General features: G+C 35.1%; 1 protein-coding gene across 1 annotated transcript; it reads right to left on the reverse strand.

Annotated features, from left to right (window-relative positions):
- Positions 1–4,674: 4,674 nt before the first annotated feature.
- On the reverse strand, positions 4,675–11,052 carry LOC127730369 (mucin-17-like). The gene is made up of 2 exons (XM_052238746.1): positions 10,807–11,052; positions 4,675–6,749 (listed from the first exon to the last, which is right to left on the reverse strand). The coding sequence occupies exons 1-2, from the start codon at positions 11,030–11,032 to the stop codon at positions 5,977–5,979; spliced, it is 999 nt and encodes a 332-aa protein (XP_052094706.1). The 5' UTR covers positions 11,033–11,052; the 3' UTR covers positions 4,675–5,976.
- Positions 11,053–12,449: the final 1,397 nt, after the last annotated feature.

Below are 12,449 nucleotides of genomic sequence, written 5' to 3' on the forward strand. Positions count from 1 at the left end.
TAGTTTTCAGTAAAATGAGTTCTTTTATTTGATATAGTGACTGTATTTAAGAATGACCGTTGTATTCGTTACAACTTTCATACATGTATCGAAGAACAAACAGTTTTTAATCGTTGAATAATTTTTACTTGTTAATAGTCGAACAAAAACTGTATTTTCTAACAGGCACATCAGTTAACTCAATGTATTGATGAGATTTGTTTGTTAAAAACTTCAGAAGGTACCAAGGGGACAATTTAAAATTACAGATCGCATGGGGACAGACATCACAACATCTTAAACCAAAACAAGGCGTGAAGACAACGCATGGGGACAGACATCACAACATCTTAAACCAAAACAAGGCGTGAAGACAACGCATGGGGACAGACATCACAACATCTTAAACAGATCGCATGGGGACAGACATCAAAACATCTTAAACCAAAACAAGGCGTGAAGACAACGCATGGGGACAGACATCACAACATCTTAAACAGATCGCATGGGGACAGACATCACAACATCTTAAACCAAAACAAGGCGTGAAGACAACGCATGTTGACAGACATCACAACATCTTAAACAGATCGCATGGGGACAGACATCACAACATCTTAAACAGATCGTATGGGGATAGACATCACAACATCTTAAACAGATCGCATGGGGACAGACATCACAACATCTTAAACAGATCGCATGGGGACAGACATCACAACATCTTAAAACAAGGCGTGAAGACAAACAACAGTTCACATAAAACCTAAACTGACAATTATAAATTGGTTCACATGATACCCTCCGTAAACCGCGATCGAATATGTAATGTCAACGTAATTTGTTCCGCCTCACAAAAGTTCCCCTGGAAAATTTGTTATTAACAATGCCATAATATCTGTTCCTGTTGGAACACATATTATATACCCTTTATTTCGTAAGAAACTTGTTCTAGTGGAAAACATATTTATAGAATAATACAGTTGTTTACATCATCGTCCATTGGTCTTTGGTGGATACTTGTCTCATTTGCAATAAAATCACATCTCCTTATTTTCATATTCACCAGTAATCGTCTGTGACATAGATATTCAATAAAGGTAAACAAAGACATAACATGTTCGAAAAAACTTCAATTTTACCACGAGGAACCCTTTTTACAGCAGCTTCCCTGTGATCAGCAAACCTTTATGAAAAAAAATCCTGGTGGAAACACAGGCTTTAGAATGTCGAATTAACTGAGAAGTGTATACTCCATATGTATGTGCTGCTGAAATAAAACTACATAAGAATTAAAAGTTCACAATGAAAACAAAAGTCATGACTTTTGCATAAAATTTTTATTCTTTTCCATCAACATCCAGCATTACAAACGAAACTAGATCAAGACTCAACTTTTGACATACTGCCAGAGACAATTGGGATCACTGCATCTTCACCTATAAAACCCAAATCAAAAACCTTGAACAGAGCAACCAACACGAAGTGTTTACGAATCTTGAATATTAATTTCCAAAGTCTGAGGAAGAAAGGAAAACTATTAGAGCTTATCATAAAAGATACAGATCCCGATATCATACTGGGAACAGAAACTTGACTCGATGACACCATATCATCAAGCGAAATACTACCAAATGACCTTGATTATATTATACAACGCAGAAATAGACCAACCGACCGACAACTACAAAGTTCACCCATCCTTGGATCAATACCAACATCAAGCGTCTAATAAGAAGGAAACAAAAAGCGTACAAGAAATCAAGGAAAACAAAGAGAAAAATAGACAGAGACAGATATAAATACCTTCAACAACAAACACATATTGGAAATAAGAAAAGCACACAAAGAATATATGAATGACATCATCAGTCTCAGTTTCACTGAGAAACCGATAATATTTTGGTCGTTCTCGAAGAGCAAAGGACATGATTCTGTTGGAGTTGCACCACTCAAAAACAAGGAAGGCTTCCTTAAAAGCGACAGCCAGAGTAAAGCCAATATCTTGAATGAATAGTTTTGTTCAGTTTTCACCAAGGAAGATGGCAGCACCATTCCCGATAAAGGTCCTAGTAACATCAATTCAATGAATGACATCACAGTAACTGAAAAAGGAGTATTGACGGTAAACTGCTAAAAAATCTAGACACCAACAAAGCAGCAGGACCAGATGAAATACCAACCAAAATACTGCAAATAACAGCTACAGAATTATCACCGGTTCTCACAAGAATCTTTCAGTTTTCACTTGACACAGGAGAAGTTCCACAAGATTGGAGAGATTCCAACATAGTTCCACTATACAATAAAGGAGATACGCACTTGGCAGCTAATTATCGTCCAGTTTCCCTTGCTTCCTTCACTTGTAAGCGTTAGAGCATATAGTTCACAGCAGCATTATGACACATTTTGATCAACAAAATATACTCTGTGACAACCAACATGGTTTCAGGAAACACAGATCATGTGAAAGCCAGCTTATCATTACCATCGACCAGATAGCCAAAAACGTTTCAAATGGAAAACAGGTTGACATCATACTCCTGGACTTTGAAAAGGCTTTTGACAAGGTTCCTCATTCAAGACTTCTGTACAAACATCAGTTTTATGGCGTTAGGGGCGTGATAAACTCCTGGATCAGTTCATTCCTATCAAATAGGAAACAGCAGGTAGTATTGGAAGGGGCTAGATCACAAGAAGATGATGATCTGTCAGGAGTGCCACAGGGCACAGTGCTAGGTCCTTTATTGTTCCTAACATACATCAATGACTTGCCCGGTTATACCCAATCTGATGTCTGCCTCTTTGCTGTTGACAGTCTATTGTACAGGGAAATTAGTGACGCCAAAGATACAGACCAACTGCAGAAAGACCTTGAAGCGTTAGAAAATTGGGAAAAGCCATGAATGATGAGATTTAATACAACAAAATGCAATGTAATCCGCATACCACCAAAGAACAAAGACCTTTTACAATATCCATACAGCCTACATGGCTACACACTCGAACCAGTAGATAATGCCAAGTACTTGGGAGTTTCAATATCGATCAATCTCTCAGGGAACAAACATATACAGAATGTTACAGAAAAGGGTAACCGAACACTTTGCTTTGTAAAACGGAACATAAAAGAGTGTACAAGAAAAGTAAAGGCTGCTGGTTATACAACTCTAGTATGACCTGTCATAGAGTACGCTTCTACTATATGGGACCCAACTTACCAAGGCAAACATTAACATACTAGAACTTATTCAGAGGAGAGCTGCTAGATTTGTCTATAATGACTACGCATCACGTACACCAAGGTGTGTCACTACAATGCTAGAAGAGCTAAAATGGGACACATTACAGACAAGACGCCGTGACAACAGGCTATGCATGCTCTGTCGTATTCAGAATGAGCTGATAGATATCAACAAGAGTACTTACCTCAAAGATGAAGACAGTAGAACTCGTGGTGGACACAAGTTTTACCAACAGAGGGTCACCAGTGATGTCTACAGGAACTCCTTCTTTCCAAGAACTATCATGGAATGGAATACATTACCTGCCTAGGTTTCTGAAGCGCGATCCGTTGAAGATTTCCGCTCAGGGCTACAGACTACACATTAATACCAGACTCAATGATTGTAAATAATTTCAACCGTATCAATCTGATTTAATTGTAATAACTGTATATAGCCTTAGTGGGACTAGATTTGTAATGTCATCATGCGTAGTCCCGCAGAGTTTAAACTTTTCATTTAGGAACCCAACTCTTACATGGAAGAAGAAGAAGAAGAAGAAGAAGAAGAAGAAGAAGAAGAAGAAGAAGAAGAAGAAGAAGAAGAAGAAGAAAAAGAAGAACCGATCCACACTGTCAATATTAAATGTGTATCAAGTTATGAAGCAGATCTACTTGGATCTGTAGAACACTTTTCAATCTTTAGTTTATTTGAAATATTTTGTAGAAATCAGACAGTTTTATTAGGTTCTTAAAGTTTTCTGAGATTATCGTTGACATCCTTTTTTAGTTTAGGGGAATAATTTCAAAAACAAAGTGCAGACCAGTGAATAAACGGATACAGCGATCACTGTATTTTCCAGTTGCAATGTGCGTGTAAAGTAAAGGTGTTGGTTCAAAATGCCAATGACTAAAGTCGGATAACTCTGTTTGACAATTATTTTTATCTCCTACGCTAATCATCTTTCACCTTATATCTCATGGATTTTGTATTGCCCCTTGGTATTTTCTCCTCTAATTATAAGAACTACTCTATCATATTTCTTAAAAATGATCAACAGTTATTAAGTCCGACATTCAATCGCCACTCTCGTCACATTTTGAAAGATACAGCAAATCTTTAAATTTAATTAAAGAATTGTAATTTTAACCTCTTCAGTTGACTAAATAAGCTTGAAGGGGGTTCCGATAAATGTTTGTTCATGAACAATAATGTTCATATTAATAATTAAATTGTATCAAAGTTTTCTAGGCAAATCTTTGGTAGTTATCTGTATGCTCTAAAACGTCCATTTTTATAGTTTTTTTATTCTTTTTGTGGTTGGTTTTTTTTTTTATATTTGTTTTTGTTTTTGTTTTTGCCTAAAAAATTTTTGTCTTTATCGTACCCGATTGAGGCAATTCCAAAAAAAAAACAAAAAAAACGGAACAACAGACATTCTTTATTGGATAACTTAGGGTTATACAGTGCATATACCACAATTTTATTATAGTACTTTGTTTGAAATTTAATAATCTGATTTGCCATAGCAAAATATTGCTCTTCTCTCAGCGTTATATCGTGGCAACGACATCTGTTCTATGACCAGCCCCCTAGACCACTTGACGTTTTAATATTGTATTTGTATTAAGTCATAGATCAAACTTATTCGTTCAGTGTATGTTTACTTGTTTTTATTTAAATGTCTTTTTGATCGAGTTAATCCATTTCAATTGATATTTTATAGTGTGTCTGTTTATGTTGTAATGCTACACTACTGTTTCAGGTTAGGGTGAAGGATGGCGCCTGTTAAAACGTTTAAACCCGTTGCATTTTATTCACCTTTGCTAAGTCAGGAGCCTGTTGTTCAATGGTTGTCGTTTGTTTGTGTGGTTCATAGATGTCTCTCGTTTCCCGTTTTTTATATAGATTAGACCGTTGGTATTCCTGTTTGAATTGTTTTACACTAGTCATTTTGGGGCCCTTTTCAGTGGGTGTGAGCCAAGGCTCCGTGTTGAAGGCCGTACTTTGACCTATAATTGTTAACTTTTTAAACATTGTGACTTAGATGGAGAGTTGTCTCATTGGCACTCATATCACATCTTATTTATTTTGATATGTAGCGTTAAAAATGTCCTCGTCGGATTTATTGAAATTGTCTTTATTTTGGTTGTAATATAAATTTAACTGTCTATCAAAATACCTGTATGAAACCTTTGGACATAGTTAGTTAGAATGTAAATTAACAACTGAGGTCAGACTTTTTTGTTCTATAATTCAAAATTTGTGATGTATGTAAGTGTTTTCAGATTTTAAATCATATATATTATCTGCATAACCTTGTATGTAGTCTTAATGCGCATGTTCCAAGTCTTTTTTTATTATTCTTTTAATAAATTGATGTTGCACATATTTGATAGTCTATCTTCAGTTTAAACACATCTGGTTTAGGCTATTGCAATTGAAGAGTTATAGACATTGGCGTTCACTGTATGTTGACAAGTTTAATGATATCGAAACTACACAAGTTTTACATTCACCATTACGAGTAGTTTGCCTGTTACGATTTGTCTTGTGTCCAAGCTCGGAGTGACATGATATCGCGGTTCTAGATCATACAAAATATATCATAAAATTTGTCTGACCTGTGTATTAACCGATTTTGCCTTATTCCCTATCGTAAAATTTTGAATAGCAGATAATGCATTCGTAGCAGGAGATGCTTACCCTGTGGAGTTCATGCGATGTATCCGTTGTTTTTACATGATCTGTTCATTTAAAAATATAATTTCATTCAATCTTCACTTTTTTGAAAAATGTTGATAATGTCCATCGATACCATTAATACCACTGGAAGTGTTATTATTGTAATTGAAAGCCAGCCTAACGAGGAGGAGGACTTCCTATAATCTGGAGCAGACGTTTTTTGTCTTAGTGTTTTAGATAAAGCATTTGTATTTACAGTAATTTCATGTTTTATATTTTTTTCAAAGTCTTCTTCAACGATCTTTCTTAATTCTGATATTGTAAGATTCATATCTTGAATGAACAACCATTTATTTGACGTTGTACTTTTGGGACACATACATTGCATCGCAATAGCTGTTGACGATTTTATTACAGGCGATAATGACGTGTCAGTCGTGGTCGATGTTGTCAGCAATTTAGAATATGAGCTAGCGATTTCTGCTCGGGAGGACAGAAAATCATATTCCGTTGATGCCGTTTCTAAAGATATCATAAATTCTGAAAACGCGTTTGTTTTGGATGACGTAGTTGTTTCTGGTAACTTGGTTGTTCCTTGAGATTGTGTTTCAACTGGCATAGTTGTTTCTGGAAACGAGGTTGTTCCTTGAGATTGTGTTTCAACTGGCGTAGTTGTTTCTGGTAACTTGGTTGTTCCTCGAGATTGTGTTTTTACAGGCGTAGTTGTTTCTGGAAACGTGGTTGTTTCTAGAGATGTTGTTTCTACAGGCGTTGTTGTTTCTACCTGAGTGCTTGTTTCTGCTTCTGTCGTTGTTACGGTTGTAGATATCCGAGTTGTTGGTGTTGTGGTCGTAGGAATATCTAAATGGAAAGACTAGAATATAAAACAACTAAAACAGATATGAGGTAATCTTCAATAGAAATTTTACAAAAACACAGGGTCACAAAAATGAGCGAGGAATAGCCGCTTATGTCCTGAATACATGGACTAGTATTATGATACTAGTACATTTGAGTTAATTTGATTATATAAGCTTTTAATACAATTTGGTAAATTTCCAACACATTCTAAGATAAAAATAAGTTGGATGTTGATTTACTGGTTGACTGTTGTTTGCTTCAATTTGAATTGTAAATATTTCATGCATATTCAGGACGATAACAAATTAAGAAATCCAATATGAAGGTACTATCAAGTACACCGACAGGGATGATGGACTGGGAATTTAGACTGCATCTGCGAAATAAAAGTACGTTTGATAGGGGCATAAATTTTACCTTGCAACAGACTAACTACTGACCTCTTAAAGATTAGTGACACATCACAACTGTCATACACGTGGGAGGTTATAGACATTGGCGCAACTTTTTGGAAGTTTTGGTCCTCGGTGCTCTTCGGCTTTGTACTTGTTTTGGCTTTCAAGCTTTTTTCATCTGAGCGTCACTGGATGGTCTTTTGTGGACGAGACGCACGTCTGGCGTATTGAATTTTAAGCCTAGTACCTTTTGTTAGCTATTATTCGTGTGTTTCTTTGTCCAATATGTTCTCCCATTTATTTGTATTGTGGTCCTGTCATGTGATGTTGTCGTTTTGGTGTTGTGTTTGACGTTGCCATTAAAGCGGGAGGTTTGGCATGCCACAAAACCAGGTTCAACCCACCATTTTTTTCTTAAAATGTCCTGTACCAAGTCAGGAAAATGGCCATTGTTATATTATAGTTCGTTTCTGTGCGTGTTACATTTTAATGTTGTGTTTTTGTTGTGTCGTTGTTCTCCTCTTATATTTGATGCGTTTCCCTCAGTTTTAGTTTGTAACCCGGATTTGTTTTTATTTCTATCGATTTATGAGTTTCGAACAGCGGTATATTACTGTTGCCTTTATTTAGCTAGATATAAAACCAGGTTAAATTCATCACTTTCGTCGGAACATGCATGTACCAAGTCAGGAATATGATAAATGTTTTCCATTCGTTCCGTTGGTTGATATAATCGAGCGACTGATTTTGTCAGGTTAAATGGATTTTCCCTTTTTCTAATTTACCTTTCAATTCGGTAATTCTTTTAATACTGTTTTCTCTTAATATATTACATCTATATAAGTTTCAATTTTGACGGACGTGGCTGTATGTTTATACATCCTAAACTACCAAACCGACAGCCGCCCTTCAACATTAGTTTGACTGGTAGACGACAGAAGTCATAGTTAACATATTTCTATACCCAAGTCAACCATTGCGGTGTGTTGAGTCGTCAACTACATATGTGTTCTATGACAGCACACCCTTAATATCCAATATTGTAATGTGTTTATTTTTATCACATCCTCTGTAACACAGTTTGAAATGAATGACACAGACAATGCACTGTGTTTTACTTTAACGACGTATAATCTAGATAGGCAAACGAGCTGGGGAAGGGGAAGGGGGTTGTACATTTTGTTCTTGTAACAAGTCAGGCTAATTTGACTACATGTTAGTCGTTGATGTTTGTCTTTGTTTGTACGTCTATGTGGAGTCGGTTACTTGTGATTGGTGCGGTCTGTTGTCCTGTTCAGTATATTTGGTAATTCCTGTTATCTTTTTATGTATTACAATACATACATCTACTTATTTTCGCAGGATACTTCATCGCCCTTTTCGCGATTTATTTTTTCATTTTCTTGATGTATCTATACTATGGGAGACTTAATTAAATTTTAAACATTCTCGACGGTTTACAATATATTTGCGTTATTTTCCTACTAACGAAAGTCGCAAAAGTTAGTTGGTTTACAGTATTTGACAAATATAAACTTCATATATAAACTAAGCGAGGTCAAAGTGTTTGAATTAAAGTGCACTATCAACAGATCCTTGGTATGAAAAATTAAGAAGGTGTGGCCTGATTGTCAATTAGACAAATATCCTCCAAAGACCGAAAGACGAGGATGTAAACAAATATAAGACTACTTGTGTGTACGGCCTTCAAAAACGAGAAAAAAACCATACCGTATAATAAAAGGCCTGCCATGAAAAAAGGGAAACAATTCAAAATAAAAAACCAACGGTTTGATTTATGCTAAAACTATAAACAAAAAAAACCAAATATGAAAGACAGCAACAAACGACAACCATTGAGTAACAGGCTCCTGTCTTCGGACAGGCACATACAGAATTATGCCGGGTTAAACATGTTTGTGATCCCTCAACCCTCCACTTACAAAAAAAGGGGACAGTGGTGTAACAGCACCAACACAAGAATAAACTATAATCATTACATGACTATGTACAGCTTATATAAATTATACGGTCGCCATGCTGATATAATTCACTTTTTTCAGGGTCAAGAAGTTTCTAACGCTATTTGAGACATAAATCCTACATTTGAACCCAACATATCCTCAATGGTCCATATGACATAGTTCATGGTCTGGTCATGCTTTGACACTACTACATAGAAAATGGCTTTCAAATCGTGTGATGTTTGTTGCATTTATAGCAAGAAGTGCTTACCCGCTCGATGCATATGGTTTGCAAACTTGGTAGTATTAATTGTCGACATATTCTCTTAACCCTGCTATAACAATTTTGACGAGAGTTATGGGACTTGATCAATCTAGTTAAAATTCAGATCTATCGTAACTCTCTTACTCGTCAGCATAACAAAATCGGAGATCAATATTTTAATTAGATTGGATTGCTTGCCACCATGACTGTGAAACTCACCATATTGTAGAGTCAATTGGAATTTTAAGGAGTTTAGGGACTTTGACCATATCTTAAGTAGCATGAGTGATACAATGACACCTTGTGAACGTATGGCCTCTATGACGATTTAATAGAAAGCTATCTTACTTGGTGGGATTGTTTGCCATCATGTGTAGTTGACGATATTGTAGCACCATTTTTAATTCAACCATTTTTACAGAAGTTATTGGATTTTGCTATTTTTTGGAGAATTGAAATATAAAAATGAGGAGATGTGGTATGATTGCCAATGAGACAACTATCGACCAAAGTTCAAATGAAGTGGATGTAAGCAATTATAGACAACAGTACGGCCTTCAACAATGAGAAAACCCATACCGTATAGTCGGCTATAAAAAGCACCGACATCAAAAATATGATACCATTTAAAAAATTGAGAAAACTAACGGCCTAATTTATAACATTACAATTTACGAAATACAAATACGAAAGACATGAACCAATGACAAGCACTGAATTATAGGCTCCTGACTGACTTGGGACAGGCACAAAAAGAATGTGGCGGGGTTAAACATGTTTGTGTGCGCTCAACCCTCCCCTAACCTGAGATAGTGGTATTACAACAAAACATAAGAACAAACTATAAATATCAGTTGAAAAGAGCTTAACTCATCAGATCGATACAATTTTTGAAAGCAGAAAAAACATCTAAAAAAAAACACAGACAAGACGTGACAGGTAGTCACTTTGTAAACGCAACTCTACTGAGTTTAACCTCTCATACTTGGTTGGATTGGTTGCCACTATGTGTAGTTGACCATATTGGAGCTACATTTTGATTCAACCATTTTTACAGGAGTAATTGGACTTTGACTATTTCTTGGAGAATTGAAATAGTCATTTAGTAAACGCAACTCCAGTGGGACTATTTGACATAAACCACTCGTACTTGGTAGGATTGTTTGCCATCATGAGCAGTTGGCAATATTTTACCGTCATTTTGAGAAGAAAGTTTTTATGGGAGTTATCGGACTTTTACCATATTATTGGTTATCGTATCACAATGACACACAATGTGACACACAATTTAATTCCTCATTCGTACAGCGTGAGTGGAGATTCCGCTACGTCGTAGTAATCTCGTATTGATATTTCTTCATCATGATATTTAAATTTAAAACGTAAACCTTGGATTTTGTATTTAATTTCTTTCTTAACAATGACCAACCTACCTTTACTACAAAGTATGTAGTACTTGAATTTACAATCAACTGTTCTCAATTTATAACCACCTGTCAAGCGTACACAGTTTTCCTTTTTACTCTGACAATTACTTAGGGGGTTAGTACCCTGCATACAATTAGGTTCTCCACTATCCCATGCTGCCCACGTAAGAATTTCATTATCCAACCATCTGAATTTTTCATCACTTGTATCATACATCAAACCAATGAACATGTGGGTGTTCGGAGCACTGAAAAAAGGGTTATAATCAAATTTAATATAGGCTATAAAAGTTCGAAACTAACTCAGAAAAATACACACAAAAGCACATTTGATTACGTAGTTTAGTTGATAATATAAAACAAAAACACAAAATTTATCATATTTAAGTTCAATTTAATTCCATTTATTAATAATCCTTTGTATTTATCTATTCCGGTTTTATTGAGAGTAACATTGAGTACGAAAAGAAAATGCATCACGTGATTTATAAAAAGAATAACCGGAATCCCCAAAAATACAGGACATCACAACAGACCAGATCAACCGCCATCAACCGACTCCTCAGGACAGGATATTTATATTCTCATTCAACATGCCAACTATAGAATATACTTATTAAATCTCTGCCGCAAAGATCGCGTTACTAGTACACGAGTGAGGGTGTGGTCGTGTCAACAGATTTGTAATTCAAGCCAAAAGACAAACACCAAATAATATCTTTCTCATCGGTATTGCCATCCAAAACACCTTTAGTAGCCAAATCATTATCATACATAAAGATACAAAGGAAAACGAGAATACTTGTGTGGCAATTATGCCCAAATAAAGAATGATGTTTGAATCACAAAATGATATAAATTTGACATGAAAATAGATATGGTATGAACAATTTTCTGGAAAAGGACATGATTAAGAAGAGATGCGCAAATAATTTTCATAAAATTGTGAAATGATTATGTCCAATAGACAAAATGATCTTTCGGCTTTAAAATGAATTATTTAAAGTGAAAATTTGTTGAAATTTGTTGAAATATCAGAATACGATAAAGATTCTTTGACATAAAATCAAGGGGTTTTAAATTTCAGTCTAGTAAGATAACTACACAAGACACATGGGTAGCAATTTGAATGCAGAATACATAATAATAATAATAATAATAATAATAATAATAATAATATACTTTATGCAAATTTCTTATATTATCCATTCATTTCATTGGACACGTGGCATTTGTTAATTTTCACTAACCTTTCGTAAGCCCCGCCTACCCATAGCATCATGTGATTATTATTATTATCATTATTATTATTATTATCATTATTATTATTATAATAATTATAAATCTTTATCTTATACATTTATTTGAAAGGATAGCTTGTTTGAATCTAAATAATCATACGAGCGCTTACGTAGGAAGTTTATATAAATTCGTCTAAATTAACAGGGTTGGTTTTTAATTTTCGTCGGCACAACTTCAATTTTCTCAATTTTATTTGCAATGTTTTCCTTCTCAATATTATGCCATGCTTATGTGCTAAACAATCCGGCATTTAAACACTCTTGCCTTTAACATTTTTCATGCTGGGGCCTTTTAAAGCAAGAAAATACTTATTTTAAAAAAAAACATTTTTGTATTTTTCTTGAACT

Source organism: Mytilus californianus, unplaced genomic scaffold (genome assembly GCF_021869535.1).
Source record: "Mytilus californianus isolate M0D057914Y unplaced genomic scaffold, xbMytCali1.0.p SCAF_2, whole genome shotgun sequence".
Taxonomy (NCBI): domain Eukaryota; kingdom Metazoa; phylum Mollusca; class Bivalvia; order Mytilida; family Mytilidae; genus Mytilus; species Mytilus californianus.

Coding starts and splice junctions, on each gene's coding strand:
- LOC127730369 (XM_052238746.1), bottom strand. CDS start 11,032: ATGTTCATTGGTTTGATGTATGATACAAGTGATGAAAAATTCAGATGG. Junction 6,750..10,806: donor CTACATACTTTGTAGTAAAG/GTAGGTTGGTCA, acceptor CTTTCCATTTAG/ATATTCCTACGACCACAACA.